This window comes from Chiloscyllium punctatum, chromosome 26, assembly GCF_047496795.1.
Source record: "Chiloscyllium punctatum isolate Juve2018m chromosome 26, sChiPun1.3, whole genome shotgun sequence".
NCBI lineage: Eukaryota > Metazoa > Chordata > Chondrichthyes > Orectolobiformes > Hemiscylliidae > Chiloscyllium > Chiloscyllium punctatum.
The window spans coordinates 31,568,884-31,590,449 of NC_092764.1; the positions used below are offsets into that span (position 1 = coordinate 31,568,884).

At 40.1% G+C, this 21,566-nt stretch overlaps 2 protein-coding genes across 8 annotated transcripts in view; one reads left to right on the forward strand and one right to left on the reverse strand.

The window, feature by feature from the left end:
- Window positions 1-3,819, reverse strand: part of ctu2 (cytosolic thiouridylase subunit 2 homolog (S. pombe)) — a 31,444-nt gene extending 27,625 nt beyond the window's left edge. For 2 of the 7 annotated variants that reach the window (XM_072596046.1, XM_072596049.1), the window contains exons 1-2: window positions 3,349-3,819; window positions 1,341-1,415 (exon numbers count right to left, since the gene is read on the reverse strand). In XM_072596046.1, coding sequence (XP_072452147.1) covers window positions 1,341-1,415; window positions 3,349-3,437 — 164 coding nt within the window. In that variant the 5' untranslated portion in view covers window positions 3,438-3,819. The remainder of the gene's footprint in view (window positions 1-1,340; window positions 1,416-3,348) is intronic. The other 5 variants (XM_072596051.1, XM_072596048.1, XM_072596047.1 and 2 more) reach the window with 5 other exon arrangements.
- Window positions 3,820-3,881: 62 nt separating this feature from the next.
- rnf166 (ring finger protein 166) overlaps window positions 3,882-21,566 on the forward strand; it is a 68,036-nt gene continuing 50,351 nt past the window's right edge. The window contains exon 1 of the mRNA XM_072596053.1: window positions 3,882-4,070. Coding sequence (XP_072452154.1) covers window positions 3,925-4,070 — 146 coding nt within the window. The 5' untranslated portion in view covers window positions 3,882-3,924. The remainder of the gene's footprint in view (window positions 4,071-21,566) is intronic.

A 21,566-nucleotide genomic window follows, 5' to 3' on the forward strand; every position in this document is an offset into this window, starting at 1 on the left:
TGAGCTGGAGCTGAGGGGTCTGTACTAATAGAGATTCAGCCAGAAATAAGTAGCTAATTTATCTGAGAACTAGTGACTTGTTCTCCACGACAAAGACTTCTGCCTGCCAACACTATGATTGGTTCTCAGTAGATGAATAGAGTTTAGGGCTGTGAACAGGAGAGGGAGTAGTAGTCAGATCTCCACCAGCTCAGCTCTTCATTCAAAGTTCAATAACCTCCAATTTCTTACACCGAGATAAATTTGCCATAGTTTTGACCATTCAAATTTCTTTGTAAATATTTCTTTGTAAAGTTATATTTCCATCTGTACTACATACACTGCAATATCTTAGAACATTGTCAAATTTGGATAGGAGGCTTTCTATCCTAAATTTATTAATTGAAATAGTGAATATCTGAGGACCCAGCATGGATCCTTGAAGGACATATTCTGCAAATTAGAATACAGTAGCACCTTGACAGAAGAACGACCCCGTTCACGTACAAATCGGTTTACGAACAGGATTGTACATAAAATTTTGTTTCAACGTACGTACGAAATTCAAGGTACGAATGCAAAAAGCCCATATGCGACCACATGGTTTCATTGTTCTGCTTTGCTATGCGCTTGTTGAACGCAAAAGCTCTCGGGCCCCGCGTGATGTCATTCAGTTCGACTTTGGCGCGTGCACTGTGAACAGCAGTCCAAGCATTCTTACGCTATCTGAACAATGGGAAAATTTGATTCAGTTTGCGAACTTTTCGGTTTGCGAACCGGGTCCCGGAACGGATTCAGTTCATATGTCGAGGTGCTACTGTGCTTGTCCATTATCCTTATTGTCTGCCTCCTCCCTCTTACCCAAGTTCCTGACTAGGTAAAGAATTTGCCTCCGATTTCATTACGCTTCAACTATAGCTAACAGTCCGTAATGAAAAACTTTACCAAATATTTTCTGAAAGTCCTTGTAACCAATGCAAGTGACCCTTTAAAAATTCCTACCACTGTCCAATCAGCCTAAACATTTTAAAGTCTTCATACCTTTATTTATACACTCTAGGAATTTCCAACAGCAGACACAAGGTTAGCTGATCCTTCCCTCATTTTTCTTAATTTTTAAGCTTTTTAATTTAGTTTTCATTCTAACTTCTATTTTTATTGTTGATAACATTCATTATCCTTAGTGGAAAAGCAATCAACTGGATTTAAGGCATACATTCAGCATTAGAAAAATAAATGTTGCAACAGGCTAGAGGTGCTGAACGAACTATTCCCCTCCTAATGTTCCTTTGTATTGACAACTGATGTCCCCAAGAAAATTATTGTTTTGAAATTTGTAACTGCATATTTTGGGTACTTACTTACAAAATGCATCGCCAACCCGAATGACCAACACTGCAGAATTGTCCTGACACTTCATACATTTCTGTGCAACACTGCAGAAAAATTCATATTGTAAAATAAAGTATTTAGAAATTTCCCACAAACATTTTCTAAACCAACTCAAATCTGGATAAATGGTTCATAATAACAGAGTAAGCTGGTAGTCTGATAGAGACGAAGTGGGAACTGAAGAAAGGAACTTGATTTAACGAACACTTCACAACTGAAAAAAAGTAACTACGTATATGATAAAAAAACTCAACAAAAATTTCATCGCCACAATCAAAATCAAATACTCTGCAATGATTACCATGTGGTGGGTTTATGAAAGGTTTGGACATTGAACTTTGGGTTAGAACTTTTCCACACAGCAATTAATACAAATCAGGGACTCACTCCCCCAAGACTGTGGGCATGAGATCCACTACAGTCTTCAACATAGAGATGGATAGTATTGTTTTAAAGATGAGTTTTGTCCTTTAAAGTAATGATCTGCTCTGAATATTAGCAAAAAATACCAAAGTAACTTCTTGCAAGCCTATTTATCTAAACTGCTGGACATACAATTATCAGGTTGGGAATAAAGTATCCAAAAACTGTTCCACTGTTGGATTTGAGGCTAATGTCTTAATTTCCCATTAAGTTATTTTCCTTTTATCTCCTTTTTAAGGCGTTTGACAGTAGCACATATCCCACTCTGTTCAGTTGTACTGACATACTTATTTCCACCAAATGAAAATGGCAGACAGTGCAAAGAAGCATCAAAAAAACTAAAACGCTAACACATGGGCAGCACGGCATCTCCATGGTTAGGCGGAGGTACGTACTGCAGATGCTGGAGATTAGAGTCAAGATTATAGTGATGCTGGAAAAGCACAGCAGGTCAGTCAGCATCCAAAGAGCAGGAAAATCAACGTTTCAGGCAAAAGATTTTCATCAGGAATTAGTGGTTAACACTGCTGCCTCACAGCACCAGGAACCCGGGATCAATTCCAGCCTCAGGCAACAATCTGTGTAGACTTTGCACATTCACACCATGTCCTCATCCCATCCCCCCTTCCCCATGTAGGCCAGGTGCATTGGTTGGGGTAAATTTAGACAATAGGGTAGGCATCCGAGGAGCAGAAAAATCGACATTTCAGGCAAAAGCCCTTCACCTCTATTTCTGATTAAGGGCTTTTGCCCAAAACATCGATTTTCCTGCTCCTGGGATGCTGCCTGAACTGCTGTGCTTTTCCAGCACCACTCTAATCTCGAATCAGGGTTCCAGCATCTGCAGTCCTTGTTTTTACCGGTTAGGCAAATGAGTTTGGGTTACTCTTCGGAGGGTCGGTGTGGACTTGTTAGGTTGATGGGCCAGTTTCCAGATTCGCAAGTTACAACTATCATGATAAACTTGAGCCTTTCGAGCTTGATTCAATTGTATTTTTTTACTGGTAGCAGCATTAATAATCGCAGCATTGAGCAGCAAAACGCTTTTCTTCGCAATGCAGGGCCGAATTTGAAGCTACCCGCTATTTTTACGGTGTTTGCATTTCACCTGTCAACTGAGTCTCCTTGGCTTCGCCTGTTTCCATTGTCTTTACCCAAAAAAATGTCACTGCGTGTATTTTTTTTGAGGTACTCTATCGTAAAACTACAAACGAAAGCAGGTTAGTTCCGTGTGTGTTTTTTTTAAAAGAAAGATATTCTATTGTAAGATTACAAATGATCGCAGATCAGTTCATCAATCTTTCAAACCTAACTACACCCCTATGGGGGATGAATTGTTTTGTTCCCAACACATTGAGCAATTATCCGCAGTTTTGGGAATGTCTGTCACTGCTGCAGCGATGGCGAGGTTCCCAAACACACACCACACACACACACACACAATAGATATTTGGATACTGTATATATTCGCATACGTGTATATATATACACATGCACATTACGGGTCTCGGTTAACAACAAAGCATCTCTATACAAATGAATTAAACCACCCACCCGCTCACCCGCTGGCTGTCTAACCTTGCAGCGATAGCCTCCGCCCTCAGCAGCGGCTGCTCGGTGTCATCCTGCTCAGCCTCACACATGGCCCCGCTCCGGTTGTCGTCTCGGTCTCGGTTCAAACGGGTCCCGCCGGCGCGCGCGGACAACGGCGGCGCTTCGCGCGTGCCCGAGACGCCGGCTGACACCTGCTCTTCTCTCGCACTCACTCACTCACGCGACCGACACGGATCCGGGGAACCCGCTTCTCTTGTTTCTTTCGATCGCCCTGTTTCCTTCTCCCTCAGGCAGTTTGCAGTTGAACTTTTCGCGCATCAGAACCGTTGCGCCTCACAGGTGCTGTCCCCTCCCTGCGTGCGGTCTTTGTTTTATCAATCACACGGCGGCTTGCTGCGCGCATACACACACACACACAGACAGACCGAAGAGGGCAAATGGCGGCGTTTCCGTGGGAACCGACACAAGGGGCCTCCGACTGTGGCTGACGTCACACGGCCGTCGCGGTGCGATGACGCGTGCCACGCCGGACGTCGCGGGCAAATGACGGATGTTTAGGTTGTAGAGGGTACGATCATGGCGATGTTTCGGAGTTTGGTCTCCGGCAGTCAGGCGAAACATACGCCGGCAGTGCCGGGGGAAAACTTGGCGGATTCGTACAGCTGTCCCATCTGTCTGGAGGTCTACCACAAGCCGGTGTCTATAGCTAGCTGCGGACATGCGTGAGTTTGAAGCGAGAAGGCGGATTGATTGATGATTGAAAGATCGCTGGAGTGGTTCTGGGTCCGGGGATGAGAGTCCCAGACAATGGCTGTGCTCAGCCCAGGGCAAGTTTAGGGAACCTTGATTTTCGCAATACCGTTAGCACAAGGATGGCAAGGGAAAGATCGAGCCCCCCCCCAAACAACAACTTGCGCGTTTTTTTTTAAATGGTGGTTTAAAGCGCGCTTGACAGTGGTTTGTTGTGAAGTTCTTCCGAAAGCTCCTTCGATGGCGTCACCTTCAGGGTGATACCGAGTCCGGAGCACAGTCAGAGTTTGATCTGCGTCGCTGGGTCAACACAAGTGTGTCACTCGGCACTCGCAGTTCGCACGAAAAATTTGGGTTTCTTTCGTCTGTCTTATTCCGCCCCCTCCAAAAAAAAATCTGCAATGATAAATTTGACTGATCCCTTCAAAAAAACGATGTGACCGAAGTCTTTTGAAGTGGGTGTAATAAATATGGATGAATGTACTTTATTTTCAAACAATTACGTTACCCGTTTCTTTCCTCCAAGTATATTTTCTGGATCGATTAACTTTGACATGATTATGTGCACTAACGTAAACAATATCTCGTAATTATAGAGCTACAATATGCACTTGCCTTGTAGATAATACAATGGTAATATAAATAGAATGCACAATGTAAAGCTTACTGCAAAACCTGCGATTGATTAGGAAGAGACAAATAACAGACAAAATCATTTTTATGGTCTCCAGAAACTACTGCAGTGCATTCTATCTTATAAGCAATCTCATTAGCTATTTTTCCGAATGCTGCAAGCTCAGCAGATTTTAAACATTAAAAATGTTTCTCAATTTAACCAAACGTTATATACTTTGGTTTTGTACCATACTCACTCAAGAAGGTTCAGCTTTAAGATGTGTGTTTGTGTGTGTATATATATTCATCACATGCTCCAGTCTTCGGTTTCCCCACCCATAGACAAACGTATGCAGATTGAGCTGGCAATGAATTGCAAGAATCGGAGGATTAGTCTGATAAAAAAGGGTTACTCCCAATCCTTTGTTAATGTTGCAAAACAGCGAAATAGAGCAAAAATACAGCCAGATCTGTGGCACCCTGAAGCAGGAAGTGCAATCCAAAAAATGTTGATATTGGATATCAGTTATTCAAAAAGGGGGAAATTATTAAACTGGAACATAATCACAATTTTTGTTGATTCAAGTTTTTTTTAGCTTCAGCACTCCGTTTTCAGCTGGCTTAGTCTCCAGACTTAATGATTAATGTTCAACATATTGAAATGTTCTGCAGGTCAGGAATGCTGTGTTGTTTTCTGTTTCATTTAAAATGCTGAGCTTGCATTACTTTGCTGAATCCTTTTATCAAGTCATTAATTTCTCCCTCTCTATCGTTTGTGTAAACAAAGCAAAAGGAATGAAATTTCATTTTTTGTTTGGATATATTGCACAGAATGCAAATGTTCATTGAACCCAAACCGTAATCCTCAAGGCTGTTGTAAAGGCATTATCCCAATAGCTGCAAACTTGCATACAAATATACCTTAAAGTTGTTATTGTTTTTGTATCCAGGTGGTTAGCTGCATTCCAGAACCATTTGTGGGACAATTCGGTTTAGTTCTTAAGATTTTTATTAATGCACATAGTAAGAAAATGGCCAACCGTTAGGTAAGAATTTCCGAGTGTTTTGATCGTCAAGATTGGAGATAGGTGCAGAATTTTCAGAACCAGTCTCTGTCCTCAATGAACCCCATAGCAAAGTCAGTATGTTGACATGTAAATTTTCCAACAAGTTTACCTACTATTTAATATTCGCAGTGAAGTTACTGCAGAGTTTAAAAAACTATACAATGTATTTCTGTGTGACATTGGTCTGTGCAAAACAAGGATAGCTACAAACTCAAATAGATGAAGTATTCTAAGACCTTATTTACCATGGGTATATTAACTTTGCATGTTGCTCGTCAATGTTCAGTTATCATAAATAAGTCTGCCTTTTCCTATTGAGTATTCTTAAGTTTTTTTTTCTCTTGTGATTTCCCATACACTGTAGTTACCAAATAACTTGTACACCTGTAAATTTCCTTCAGGTTTTACCTGCTCTCCTTTGCTCAATTCATGAAAATGAGCATAAGGAGAGAGTGTAGGGAGGGTTGTGATTTTAACTTTAATAAATCTGTACATATGATTATTGGCAGTATCTCTAGAGTGGTGGGAACTTAACCTGGTAACGGGGAGCAAAGTGATTTGGGCAAGAGATGATCACAGGATAGATCAAATTTGATTATTCTTTTACAACATTGAGCTTTGACTGAGGTGGGAGAAAATGTTGACTACAAAATTGTCAGCAATACTTTGCTATTTTGTGATTTTAATAGAATTTGGATAACCTAATATACATCAAGTGACATGTTTAAATGAACTTTGTAATATTGTCTCTCACACACAGGTATAGCTAAAACCTTGCTGGAAAAGCACAGCAGGTCAGGCAGCATCCAAGGAGCAGGAGAATCGACGTTTTGGGCATAAGCCCTTCTTCAGGCTTATGCCCGAAACGTTGATTCTCCCACTCCTTGGATGCTGCCTGACCTGCTGCGCTTTTCCAGCAACACGTTTTTCAGCTCTGATCTCCAGCATCTGCAGTCCTCACTTTCTCATAGCTAAAACGTTATCAAGCTTACTTAGTCTAGGCATCATTTGGCTAAGTTATTTTAAAAAGATGTTAATTAAAGAGTATGAAACTGAATAGGAATAGTATATATCTGCACATATGGAATTAAAATGTAATGTTCATTCCCTGATAGGCTTCTTGCAGTCATTGGTAGTGTCCCTACTGCTGAACTTGGAGGATCATGTTCACATCCCACCTGCTCCAGAGTTGTGTGATAGTAAATCTAAACAGATTGAGTAAAAGTAGTTTTTTTTTAGTTCATTCCCTGTGCCTGCAACATAGAAAATGAAAGCAGAGAGTACTGTGAATTGTATAATATGCAGTATTAAAATCACTTTTTCAAAATTGGGAAATGCAAAAACATAATTTAAATAATTTTTTTTATCACTAAGTTATAGAGATATACACAACTTGTCCATGTCGAACAGATATCCTAAATTAACCCAGTCCCATTTGCCAGCATTTGATCCATACCTCTCTAAATCTTTCTATTCATATACCCATCCAGATGCCTGTTAAAATGTTGTAGTTGTCCAATCTCCTCCACTTCCTCAGCTCATTCCTATATGTGCTACCCTGCACATGAAAAAGTTGCCTGTTAGGTCCCTTTTAAATCTTTCCCCTCTCACATTAAACCAATGCCCTCTAGTTTTGAACTCCCCCCACCCTGGGCAAAAGACCTTGTTTATTTACCCTATGCATGCCCCTCATGATTTTATAAACCTCTATAAGGTAGCCCTGTCATCCTGCTCCCACCCCCCCCCCCCCCCCCCTAGTTGAAGCAAAACACTCAGAAACATTGTATAGTTTTACCTCCTTCATCGTTATTCCAGGCCCTGAAGGGAGAGAGAACAATCGTCCATTTGCACAGAGACATGAGTTCATAGTCTTCTCTGGAACAGCAGTTTCTCAATGAACTATATAGTCATTTTACAAGAATGAGCATCCAGATAAGGCAACATACGTATTGATTGGATGACCGTTACAATCGCTGAACATCAATAGCAGAGATGAAGCCCTTTTCTGTTCTAAACCTTGTTAACTGGATTCATACAATGGATACTTTTCCCTTGTTAGGAGACCTTGCATACTGAATGCTTCCAGTATTGTTAAATGGCTCTCCATAATGACTACTTTTCCACCTTGTTAACCCATTACCCTTGCCTCCAGCAGCCCATTGTTAACTGTACGTTCTTATCTGATCTGAGTCATGCTCAGCTGAACCTCTTATTGCACAATACTCAGAACTTAACTCTTTCCCTGCCTGCTTATACCTTATACATATTCTCAACCCCTCAGCCTCCAACACTCCAGGGAAAATAGCACTAGCCTCTTATTTCGATCAATCTACATATATATTAAAAATGTTTGTGGAGATTGTGGAGTAAAGTTTTTATTTGAGGAAAAAAAAATGTGGCTTATCCCTGTCACTAAATGATCTTCAGTCACAGAACTAGATCAGTGTGAGAAGATGGAATTGTGTACTTTTTGTCCATCTTCAGGGAGGTCAACACATTAAGAATAAAAAAGTTAATTTCAAGTTTTAGGCTGTAATTATGCATACATAGTTTCTTAAATATTTTATAGAAGTATACCAGAAAGTCTTGATTAATGGTTGCAGTTTTAGCTGTGCTTTGTGTTAAACTGAAACCCTAAATGAATTTCCATGTCCAATAGAGGAACTCTAACTAGTTTTAGTGTTTTATGTAGAAATATTTCACAATTATTGCTTCAGTATGAATTGTGAAGCCATTATCTAATACACTTGCAATTCAATTGACCAATAAATAAGAAAGATGATAAAATACTGACAGAAAAAGGCCCTCTTCCTTTGGTTACAGCAAACTTACTTCCAACCTCTACCATGCAGAGAAGCCAAGCATGACAAAAAATGGTGAGAATGGGCACAGAAATATAAAGAAAACTAGCTGCCTTTCTTTTATCCGAGTCAAAAATGGGTTTGACTTTACACTTTTATTCTCACGAAATGTATGAATTTCCAGGTGCTCAAGTATTGTTTTCCAATGCTTTCTAAAATTATGGCCATGGAGTCACGGAGAGAGATATGGAGCAGAAAAAGGCCTTTTGGCCCATTGAGTCTGTGACAGTCAAAACAACCACTTAACTATTCCAAACACATTTTCCAGCACTTGCCCAGTAGCCTTGAATGCCTTGGCATCACAAGTGCACATTTTTTTTTAAGTGTTAGGAGGGTTTCTGCTCCTCCCATACTTACAGGCGTTGAGTTCCAGATTCCTACCACCCTCAGGGTGACTCTGTCTTTCCTCATTTCTCCTCTAAGCCTTCTGCCTCTTACATTAAATGTATGCCTTAAGTTGTTGTCTATTTGCTATTTTTAATTATGATAGTTTAGTGAATAGTGATTACTTAGCATTAATTGGCATTGATTTGGAAGTTCCCAGATTCGACTGATTTCCGTCTGATTGGGAAAGGATCTACTGCAACTGGCATCAGTTATTGAGATTAGGTTGGATCTGATTTTAATGATCCATATTGGAATTTTGTTTGTGTATTATTGGAATTATGCACACATTACATGAAGATTGTATCAAGGCTGCATCTCCAACATGCCCCACTTCACTGCCTAATATATTTTTTTTGCTTAGTCTGTTTTTATCCAAATAGACGTCTAAAAAGTGCTTTGGGCTTTTTGATTATACTGATGGCAAGATATAAATAGTGGTTGTCATTGTTGTATGATGCTGCCTGTGTTTGCACATGGTTCTTTCAGACAGCTGCCTGCACCAGTAAAAGCATTGTATTAACGCAGTGCGATCATTCTTTCATCCACCAGATAATACCATTTACTAAATATGTAAGCTACAATTTCTGAATTCCTCCATGTTTTTGGTTTTCCAATTGACTGGAATCTTTTTAGATTCTGTGGCATACTTGAATATTATTATAACCAACAAATTCAATATTTCTGCAGCCTCTTCTTTTAAGACCCTAGGATTCAGGCTTTCAAGTCCAGAGAACTAATCACGACTTCAGATCCATTTGTTTTCTCATTATTTTTGTCATCCTGTTTATTTTCAGTTCATCACTGCCTTTTGAATGCTAATACTTGCATAGTCACATGTAATGTTGGCCCTTTTTTTAATAAATCTTTCATAACAAGCTCACCAGATAGCAGGTAAACCTGTGGAGGAAAATAGTAAGTATTTTGAAGAAAATGCTGCAACTGGCTTACTGAATATATCATTCAAGGGGCATACTATTGAGAAATGTAGATCGAATGTTTTTATTACTTTTATATATCTGCAGCCCTTTTATGTATTCTCTCATAATCTCAGTTGTGATTTTGATAGATTCTGGACATGACCTTAAATGTCAGGTTGTTGCAGTTAACATGCTGCATTAGTACTACTTAACTGAGGATAATATTATCACTGAATTTCTGTCTATACCTAAGCTAATAAAATATCATTCAGCACATTTTTAAATATATTCAAACAACTTGTTATGCTCAAATTTCAGGGTTACAGAGAAATGAGCAACCAATGGCTGTATAGCAGTTACAGGTGTACAGCAGGGAAAGGTCTATTCTCCTGTGTTCTAGCAACATGTTTTAGATCTATCATAAGAAGAATGCTGACAGTTTTACATTTCTTACATTTTGAGTTTATAGAAAGAATTTTCATTTAAACAGTTCCTTTCTCATCTCAGGATGTTCCAGCCAATTTAAGGGAATCTCAATTAAAGGAATTGTACCAGCCAATACTGTTGAGCATTCCTCTGAGCAGTGAAATTAATGACTTATTAAACTGTTAGCTAGGTTAGTTGAGATATAAATATTGATCAGGATAGTGGGAGAACTTCCTTGCTCTTCCTTTCATCATGCCTTGGGCAGTGGGGCTTTGGTTCAATATCTCATTCAGAAAGCAGCACATCTAACAGTGCAGTCCTCTTTCAGTACTGCTGAGTTGTCAGCCCAGATTATATATTCAAGACTCAAAAGTGAGACTTGACCATATGATCCTCTGATTCAAAACCAATGCTCACACCCTTATTTCAGAGTAATATTAAATAATGGGTTTAGTGTTCTCAGAAAAGTCACCATAAACTCAGTGTAAGAAGTCCCAATTTGGTAAGAATTGGAATTCTAATGCTTTTTGCTGTCAGTACTTGTGCTTTTTGTTTCAGCCAAATAGTTAATTTATTCTGCCTATACCTTAAACTAATATCATGTAATTAATGTAAAACAAACAAAGATCTATAAGCTAAGTTCATTAAAAGGGTTTTTACAAATAAAGACAAAAGGGTAACTAAGGAGAGAATAGGGCCCCTCAAAGATCAGCTAGACGGCATTTGTGTGGAGCCACACAAAATTGGGGAGATACTAAATGAATATTTTGCATCAGTATTTACTGTGGAAAAGGATATGGAAGATATAGAATGTAGGGAAATAGATGGTGACATCTTGCAAAATGTCCATATTACAGAGGAGGAAGTGCTGGATGTCTTGAAACGGTTAAAGGTGGTCAAATCCCCAGGACCTGATCAGGTGTACCCGGGAACTCTGTGGGAAGCTAGAGAAGTGATTGCTGGGCCTCTTGCTGAGATATTTGTATCATCGATAGTCACAGGTGAGGTGCCGGAAGACTGGAGGTTGGCAAATGTGGTGCCACTATTTAAGAAGGGTGGTAAAGACAAGCCAGGGAACTATAGACCAGTGAGCCTGACCTCGGTGGTGGGCAAGTTGTTGGAGGGAATCCTGAGGGACAGGATGTACAAGTATTTGAAAAGGCAAGGACTGATTAGGGACAGTCAACATGGCTTTGGACGTGGGAAATTATGTCTCACAAACTTGATTGAGTTTTTTGAAGAAGTAACAAAGAAGATTGATGAGGGCAGAGGAGTAGATGTGATCTATATGGACTTCAGTAAGGCATTTGACAAGGTTCCCCATGGGAGACTGATTAGTAAGGTTAGATCTCATGGAATACAGGGAGAACTAGCCATTTGGATACAGAACTGGCTCAAAGGTAAAAAGACAGAGGGTGATGGTGGAGGGTTGTTTTTCAGACTGGAGGCCTGTGACCAGTGGAGAGCCACAAGGTGCTGGGCCTTCTACTTTTTGTCATTTACATAAATGATTTGGATGCGAGTATAAGAGGTACAGTTAGTAAGTTTGCAGATTACACCAAAATTGGAGGTGTAGTGGACAGCAAAGAGGGTTACCTCAGATTACAACAGGATCTTGACCAGATGGGCCAGTGGGCTGAGAAGTGGCAGATGGAGTTTAATTCCGATAAATGCGAGGTGCTGCATTTTGGGAAAGCAAATCTTAGCAGGACTTTATGCACTTAATGGTAAGGTCCTAGGGAGTGTTGCTGAACAAAGAGACCTTGGAGTGCAGGTTCATAGCTTCTTGAAAGTGGAGTCACAGGTAAATGGGATAGTGAAGAAGGCGTTTGGTATGCTTTCCTTTATTGGTCAGAATATTGAGTACAGGAGTTGGGAGGTCATGTTGCGGCTGTACAGGACATTGGTTAGGCCACTGTTGGAATATTGCATGCAATTCTGGTCTCCTTCCTATTGGAAAGATGGTGTGAAACTTGAAAGGGTTCAGAAAAGATTTACAAGGATGTTGCGAGGGTTGGAGGATCTGAGCTACAGGGAGAGGCTGAACAGGTTGGGGCTGTTTTCCCTGGAGTGTCGGAGGCTGAGGGGTGACCTTATAGAGGTTTACAAAATTATGAGGGGCATGGATAGGATAATTATACAAAGTCTTTTCCCTGGGGTTGGGGAGTCCAGAACTAGAGGGCATAGGTTTGGGGTGAGAGGGGAACGATATAAAAGAGACCTCAGGAGCAACTTTTTCATACAGAAGGTGGTACGTGTATGGAATGAGCTGTCAGAGGATGTGGTGGAGGCTGGTACAATTGCAACATTTAAGAGGCATTTGGATGGGTATATGAATAGGAAGGGTTTGGAGGGTGCTGGCAGGTGGGACTAGATTGGGTTGGGATATCTGGTTGGCATGGACGGGTTGGACCGAAGAGTCTGTTTCCATGCTGTACATCTCTATGACTCTATGATTATGACTCTTAAACAGCTTCAATTAATTATTTGAATGAAACAAGAATGTAAAATGATGACAGAACAAGCATGGTATTGCAATAGCGGTATGTGTGATTTTCTGGAAACCATTGCAGTTCTATACAACCATATCTGCAATAAGTGTCTGCATGTTAAGCTGAGTCTAAGGTGCAGGAATTGTGAGACTTTGGATGTGCTGGCAATAACAAGGTTTGATCTCCGAGGCAGTAAGTCTTGTTGGAACAGGGAAGCTGTACAGGTCTGGTTAATGATCAAGATGAGAGGCTATGAGTCAGGCATATCAGGGGTCACCATATGCAGTGTAGGAGCAGACTTAACCTTTCCCCTTAAACAAGAGGTCTGAGATTCTTTCAGCTGTAATACATGATGCCACTAAGCAATAAAGTGCACACAGCGCTGACTGACTAATTAAAACTGTTTTCTTCAGCCATAACCTGGACTTCCAAAGACTGCATTTCTGACCTGTGCCAAGGAAAGTTTTATTTTGTGCTAGAAAAGCGCTTGGAGTGTAAATCCAGTTGTTTAATCTATTTAGGAATCAAATACAGAAGTTGAACAAGGAATCCAGTTCTGCTATGGAAGTTTTAGGAACAGGGATCCAAATTAATAAGCAGAATCTCAAAGGCAATAATCTCTGTGTTACTAATTAAACCGCGCGCAAATAAATCAATAACTTGCATATGTGGTTCAGAGGCTGAGATTTCGATTAATGGGGTATTTGCAATGCTATGAGGCAGAGATATGGAACTTTAAACAAAACTTGGTTGGGGGTGATTTCAGGCAATAGAAAATATATGAATCTAGAGAGAAAAGCCAAGCCACAAGGCCATGCAACAACTTGGATGTAGATGCTTTGCTGCACAAAGCATTTGTGACAGGACAGAAAAAAATTAACTGTAGTTTTAGTCATAGTTGTGTTGATCTAATTGCAGTTTCAGAGATAAAGTTTTCCAGTGACCTAGTTTAAGAAATATATATTCCAGTGTGCTTGACATGTTGAAAAGGCAGACAAATAGAAAGGAAGTGGGGTGGTTACAGTGCCCTGATAATAGGGGATGACCTGAACAGTAATGAGGAAAGTTTGCTACTCAGGTCATTGGGTAATAGAATCACTTAGGTCAGAAATAAGAAATAACAAGTGTCAGAAAATGCTAGTGGAAATAGCTTATAGGTATTCAATCAGTATCTATTATTGGATAATGTATTAATAAATAAGAGCTTGTAAAAAGTTAAAGCAGTGCAATAATCGAGAGCTTTAATTTGTATATGGACTGGACAGATAAATCGGCAAAGCTAGTTTGAACAAGATCATAAAATGTATCTGAAATAGTTTCCTAGAACAGTGTGCCAAAGCACCAACCAGGGGAGAAGCTATTTTAGGTCTTTCCTGTGCAAGGTTAATTAGTAATCTCATAGTAAGAGATCCTTTGGGAAATGTGATCATGAAATGATAGAATTTCATATTGAGTTTGAAAATAGTGTATGTCAGTCTGAAATTAGAACATTTAATTTAAATAGAGCCAATTACATAGGTATGAGAGGCTATTGAGTAAGATAGATTGGAAAATTAGTTTTAAGAATGTGATTTCAGATCTGCGATGGTGGACATTTGAAAAACAACATTATTATGAACATTGTACTTTCCTCAGGAGATTACAAACTTCATGGAAAAATGAACCACTCCAATCAAGCTTAAGAAGATTAAGGACAAAATTGGATTAAAAAGAGAGGCTTAAAATGCTAAGAAGTGTAGTTAGCCTGAGGATCGTCAACAGTAGAAGTCAGAAGAGGATAATCAAAAATGTGGTAAAGTTGGGGAAGAAAGGGCAAATTAGTAAAATGTATAAAACAGATTGTAAGAGCTACTACAAGCATGTGCACATGATGGGAGAAGAGAAAGGAAATGGTAGTCTTTCAAAAGCTGAGGCAGAAAAAAATTATAACATAAAATAAGCATTTGACAGTGATTACAAGCATTTTGTTTTGTCGATCTGGAGATCATGACAGAACATGACCACATAGCTGGATTTTTGACACTCATGAGCGCATCTGCAATTGAGTGAAAATGAAATCAAATGGAATTTAAAGAATCCCTACAGTGCAGAAAGAAGCCATTCAGCTCACTGAGTCAGCACCAAACCTCAGAAGAGAATCCCACCGTATCCCTGTAATCTGCATTTACTCTGGCTAATCCACATAATCTGCGCATCCCTGGACACTACGGGCAATTTAGCATGGCCAATCCACCTAACTTGCACATCTTTGGGCTAGGACTTGGAATTGGAATTGCTAACATTATTTTAAAGTAAATATTTGTAATTGATGTTGCTCCAGTGGACTTTGTTCACATATTCACTACAGTTTACCAGCTAATGGGATGTAGTAACATTTCATCTTGGAAGACAATTTCTCCGGGAAGATCAAAGCTAAGAAATATTATGATGGTAGTTAATACTATGCTATTATAAATTCATCAATAATTAATGTTTGAGCATTCAGCTAGCATTTGGTGTATTGCTATCGGAAGGATGTTAAACTAAAATGGTACAGAAAAGATTTGCAAGGATTTTGACAGGACTGTAGGGATTGAGTTATGAGGAGAGGTTGGATAGGCTTGGACTTTCTTCCCTGAAGCTTCAGAGGCCGAGGAGTGGCCTGGTAGAGGTTTATAAAATCATGAGTGACAAAGCTAAGATTAATAGCCAAGGTCTTTTCTTGTGGTCGGGGAGTCCAAAACTAGAGGGCATAGGTTTAAGGTGGAAGGGGAAAGATTTAGAAGGGACTTAAGGGCAACTTTTTCTCACACAGGATGGGTACATGAATAGGAAATGTTTAGAGAGATATGGGCCAAACACAGGCAAATGGTACTTATTCGGTTTAGGATACCTGGTCAACATGGATGAGTTGAACTGAAGGGTCTGTTTCCATGCTGTGTGACTCTGTGATTCTATTCATACTGACAGTTCATGAGTATTACTCAAGTCATTGGTTACTGCAGCAAATCCAAGCATGATATCAGAACTGGAACAAATTGGGCTTTTTTCAGGACATCATTTAATTACATTTTAAAAAGAGGCTACATGCTGCACATTTTCAATTAAGCTACTTGTCTGTTCATTTATCAGATTCGTGCCTAATGTCAATCTTTAGGAATTAATAAACTTTGAAAGAACCTAGATTTATAGAAATAAATCAAATATTTATGAAATCTACATGTGAATAATTAGTTATCCTGTCCCCTCCATTTTTTTGTCTGAAGCTCTCAGTTCTTTTCTCAGGTCTAAATAGCTCTGAAACTCCAGACGTAGGGTGCTGGATAGCAGTCATGAATCCTTAACGATATTTAGTTCCTAATTCAGGGAAGCTTAACTGTTGTTTATGTCTCATTCTATCCTGACTGGCATCAAGTAAATATATGACTTAGCTACCCTATATGAATTGGTGAGGCCATTAAGCTATTGGAGCAGTTTGACCTTACAGTAGAAATTAGTGCAACTTGATATTTTTAAATACTTTCTATTGTAGCAAATTTATGATTTCATCAGAATACATAACTTCTCTCTGTTTTCAGTTGTATAAAGTATCCTGTAAGAGCTAGATTTTATAACTAACTGTCAGTTGCCCACTTCTGTTTGAATGGAATTTGCTTTGAATACATACCCAATTGTATTTCACAACCGCCTGACTTGTTCAGGAGTCAGTCATGGATAAGAACCCAGTTATGGAGTTCATGAATCAAAAGGACACAAAATTGGAAGATTTATGTATGGATTGCTCATTTTTTTTACATAAATCCAAGTGACTTTTACATTTTAGTAACATTTCTTGTGGGAAAACAATTTCTCACTTTGGTAGTTACAATGCCATTTCAAGTCCATCAATAATTATGATTTTATGTGTTGAAGATAATTCAACTGTAGAAACTCCTTTTAATTTTCATTAATCCGGTATTATCACACAAAATGTAATTGTGATGTGTGTCTGTTAATGTCTTCAGATTTTTTAAAAAATTGAATAAAGTTTAATTTATCAATGCATGTTTTACAAATATCAAGCAATTGATTATTTTCTGTTTTCTCATTAATTGTCTTTGTCTCTGGTTTACATTGTGTCAGCTTAGCTATTTTAGTTGTTTGACAATCGGGGAGTCTCCAAATCCCTTCAATTACATTAAAACAATAACAGTCTGTCAGGTATAGTCACCAGAACCCTCTTCATTTTGACCTGGGCTAATTAAAATACCTTCGAGATTATGCTTTCACCGTGTATTTCTAGGGGAGGAGATGGCATTTGATTTGGTGCACAGATCTCTAATGCTGTTCATGTATCCTTTCGTTAAAGTTTGCTTTTGGTTTGCATCATAAGATCTAAATGGCAGCTTGTACTAATGCTAAGCAAACTGAGTCCAATGTAGTTTGTCATTTACATAAATGGTTTTGGTGAGAATGTAGGAAGCATGTTTGGGAAGTTTGCAGATGACACCAAACTTGGTGGTATAGGAGACAATGAGAAAGGTTATTTAAGATTGCAAAGACATCTTGGGCCAATGGTCCAAGGATTGGTAAATGGAGTCTATTTGAGATAATTGCAAGGTATTGCATTTTGGTAAGACAAACAAGGCAGGATTTACACAGTTAATAGTAGGGCCTTGTGGAGTGTGGTAGAACAGAGACACCTTGGGGTTCAGGTACATATTTCATTGAAATGTGTACCATAGGTAGACAGAGTGGTAAAGAATGCATTTGGCATGCTTACATTCATTGCTAAGACCATTGCATTTAGGAGTTGGGCTGTCATGTTTCGGTTGTACAGGACATTGGTGAGACCACTTTTGGATTACTGTGGCACCCTGTCTGCCTACGATTCCACCTTCTAGAAACTATGAACCTGCACCCCAAGAACTCTTTGTTCGGCAACATTGTAAAGGACCCTACAATAAGTGTATAAGTCCTGCCCTGATTTGACCTGTCAAAATACAACACCTCACATTCATCTAAATAAAACTCCATCTGCCACTCCTCGGCCCAACAGCCCATCTAATCAGGGTCCAGTCTATTCTGGGATAATCTTCATTGTCTAATACACCACCAATTTTGGTGTCATCTGCAAACTTACTAACCATTCCTCCTATAGTCACATCCAAATCATTTATATAAATGACAAAAAGCAGTGGACTCTGCACCTGATCGTTGCAACACGCCACTGGTCACAGGCCTCCTGTTCAAAAAAACAACCCTCCACCACTACCCTCTGTCTTCAGTTTTGTATCCAGTTGACCAGCTTTCCCTGGATTCCATTTGATCTAACCTTGCTAAAGAGTCTACCACGTGGAGCCCTCTCGAATGCCATGCTGAAGTCCATGTAGACGATGTCCAGTGCCATGCCTTCATCAGTCCTCTTTGTCACTTCTTCAAAAAACTCAGTCAAGTTAGTGAGACATGATTTCCCATGCACAAAGCCATGTTGACTATCCCTAATAGGGATGGAGCCGTTTTTGTCAGGTGTGCTCAGGAGGGTTTCCTTACTCAGTATGTAGACAGACTGACGAGGGGAGAGGCCATTTTGGATTTGGTGCTCGGCAACAAGCCAGGACAAATCTCACAGTGGGAGAGCACTTTGGTGACAGTGATCACAACTGCCTCACATTTAGCATAGCCTTGGAGAGTGAAAGTAGCAGTTACCGAAGGAAGATATTTAATTGGGGAAAAGGAAATTATGACGCTGTCAGATAGGAGTTGGGAAGTACTGCCTGGGAGCAATTGTTCCACAGAAAGGGCACAGCAGACATGTGGAGACTATTTAAAGAGCAGTTGTTGTGAGTGATGCACAAATTTGTTCTTCTGAGGCATGTAAGAAGGGGTAAGATTAAGGAACCTGGGATGACAAGAACAGAGGAACTTCTCATCAAAAGGAAGAAGGCAACTTACTTAAGGTGGAGGAAGCAAGGATCTAGCACAGCTTTAGAAGATTACAGGCTAGCTAGAAAGGAGCTCAGAAATGGACTAAGGAGAGCCAGGAGGGGGCACAAAAAAGGCTTGGCAAGAAGGATTAGGGAGCACACAAAGGCATTTTACTCAAATGTGAGGAATAAGAGAATGATCAGGGCGAAGGTAGGGCTGATCAGGGATAGTGGAGGGAACTTGTGCATGGAGTCTGAGCAGATAGGGGAAGCCTTAAATGAGTTTTTTGCTTTGGTTTTCACCAAGGAAAGGGAACTTGTTGTAAATGAAAACTTAGAGATACAGTCTTGACCAGCTCAAGATTGACAAAGTTGATGTGCTAGGAAGTTTGGAAAACATTAAGATTGATAAATCCCCAGGGCCAGACCAGATTTATCCTAGGCTGCTCCGAGAAGCGAGAAAGGAGGTTGCTAAGCCGCTGGCGAGGATATTTGCCTCCTTACTCTCCACAGGAGTCATACTAGAGGATTGGAAGGAGGCGAATGTTGTTCCTCTTTTCAAGAAGGGTAATAGGGAAATTCCTGTCAGTTACAGACCAGTCCGTCTTATGTCTATGGTCAGCAAAGTTTTGGAAAGAGTTCTGAGGGATAAGATTTCTGCCTATTTGGCAAAGCATAATGTGATTGAAGGCAGTCAGCTTGGCTTTGTGAGGGGCAGGTCATGCCTCACAAATTTTATTGAGTTCTTTGAGGAGGTGTCAAGACAGGTTGACGGTTGAGCAGTGGATGTGGTGAATGTGGACTTCAGCAAGGCATTTGATAGGGTTCCCCATGGTAGGCTCATTCATAAAGTCAGGAAGTATGGGATACAGGGAGATAGAGTGGTTGCAGATGGAAAGTATTCTGCCTGGAGGACAGAGTTGAGTGGGGTCCTTGGGCCTCTGCTCTTTGTAGTTTTTATAAATTACTTGGATAAAGAGATTGAGGGGTGGGTTAGTAAATTTGCGATGACACAAAGGTTGGAGACGTCGTCGATAGTGTAGAGGGCTGTTGCAGGCTGCAGCGCGACATAGACAGGATGCAGAGCTGGGCTGAGAAATGGCAGATGGAGTTCAACCTGGATAAATGTGAAGTGATGCATTTTGGAAGGTCGAACTCGAATGCTGAATAAAAGATTGAATACAGGATTCTTGGCAGTGTGGCGGAACAGAGGAATCTGGGTGTGCAAGTACATAGATCTCTGAGTTGCCACCCAAGTGGATAGGGTTGTTAAGAAAACATATGGTGTTTTGGCTTTCATTAACAGGAGGATCGAGCTTAAGAGCTACGAGGTTTTGCTGCAGCTCTACAAGTCCCTGGTGGGACCACACTTGGAATATTGTGTCCAGTTCTGGTCGCCCTACTATTGGTACGATAGGCTTTGGAGAGGGTGCAAAGGTTTACCAGGATGCTGCCTGGACTGAAGGGCTTGCCTTATGAAGAAAGGTTGAATAAGCTTGGACTTTTCTCTCTGGAGAGAAGGAGGAAGAGAGGACACCTGATCGAGGTGTACAAAATAATGAGAGGAATAGATAGAGTCAATAGCCAGAGACTTTTCCCCAGGGCAGGATTGACTGGTACGAGAAGTCGTAGTTTGAAGATATTAGGAGGAAGGTATAAAGGAGACATCAGAGGTAGGTTCTTTACGTAGAGAGTTGTGAATGCTTGAAATGCATTGCCAGCTGTGGTGGTGGAAGCAGAGTCATTGGGGACATTTAAGCGACTGCTGGACATGCAGATGGATAGCAGTGAGTTGAGGGGTGCATAGGTTACATTACTATATTTTACATTAGGATTATATCTTAGCACAACATCATGGGCCAAAGGGCCTGTTCTGTGCTGTACTTTTCTATGTTCTAATTAGTCCTTGCCTTTCCAAATGCATGTAGCCCCTGTCCTTCAGAATCTCTCCAACAACTTACCTACCACTGACATCAAGCTCACCGTTCTGTAGTTCCCTGGCTTTTCCTTACCACCTTTCTAAATAATGGCACCACATTAGCCACCTTCCTGTCTTCCGGCACCTCACCTGTGGCTATCGATGATATAAATATCTCAGCAAGGAGCCCAGCAATCTCTTCCCTAGCTTCCCATAAAGTTCTGAGATACACCTGATCAGCTGGGGATTTACCCACCTTTGTGTTCAGCACCATCATCTCTCTAATATGGACATTTTTCAAAATATCACAATTTATTTATTCAAATTCTCTATCTTCCATATCCTCCTTCACAGTAAATGCCAAAGCGAAATACTCATTTATGTATCACACCCATCTCCTGTGGTTCCATGTTTAGCCAACCTTCTTGATCTTTAAAGGACCCTATTCTGTCGCTAGTTACTCTTTTGCCCTTGAGGTATTTGGAGAATCTCTTTGGATTCTCCTTAACCTTATTTGCCAAAGCTATCTCATGTTTCCTTTATTTGCCCTCCTGATTTCCCTCTTGAGTATACCTCTACTGCCCTTATAGTCCTTGAGGGATTCACTCAATCCTTGCTGTCTATACTGTCATTTACCTCCTTTTTCTTGACCACAGCCTCAATTTCTCCAGTCATCCAGCATTCCCTACACCTATTAGCCTTGCCCTTCATAGGAACATACTGTCTCTGGACTCTCATCTCATTTTTTGAAGGCCTCCCACTTGCTGGCCGTCTATTTACTTGTGAATAATCTCTCCGAATCAACTTTTGAAAGTTTTTGTCTAATATCATCAAAGTTGGCCTTACTCCAATTTAGAACTTTAACTTTTGGATCAGGTCAATCCTTTTCCATAACTATTT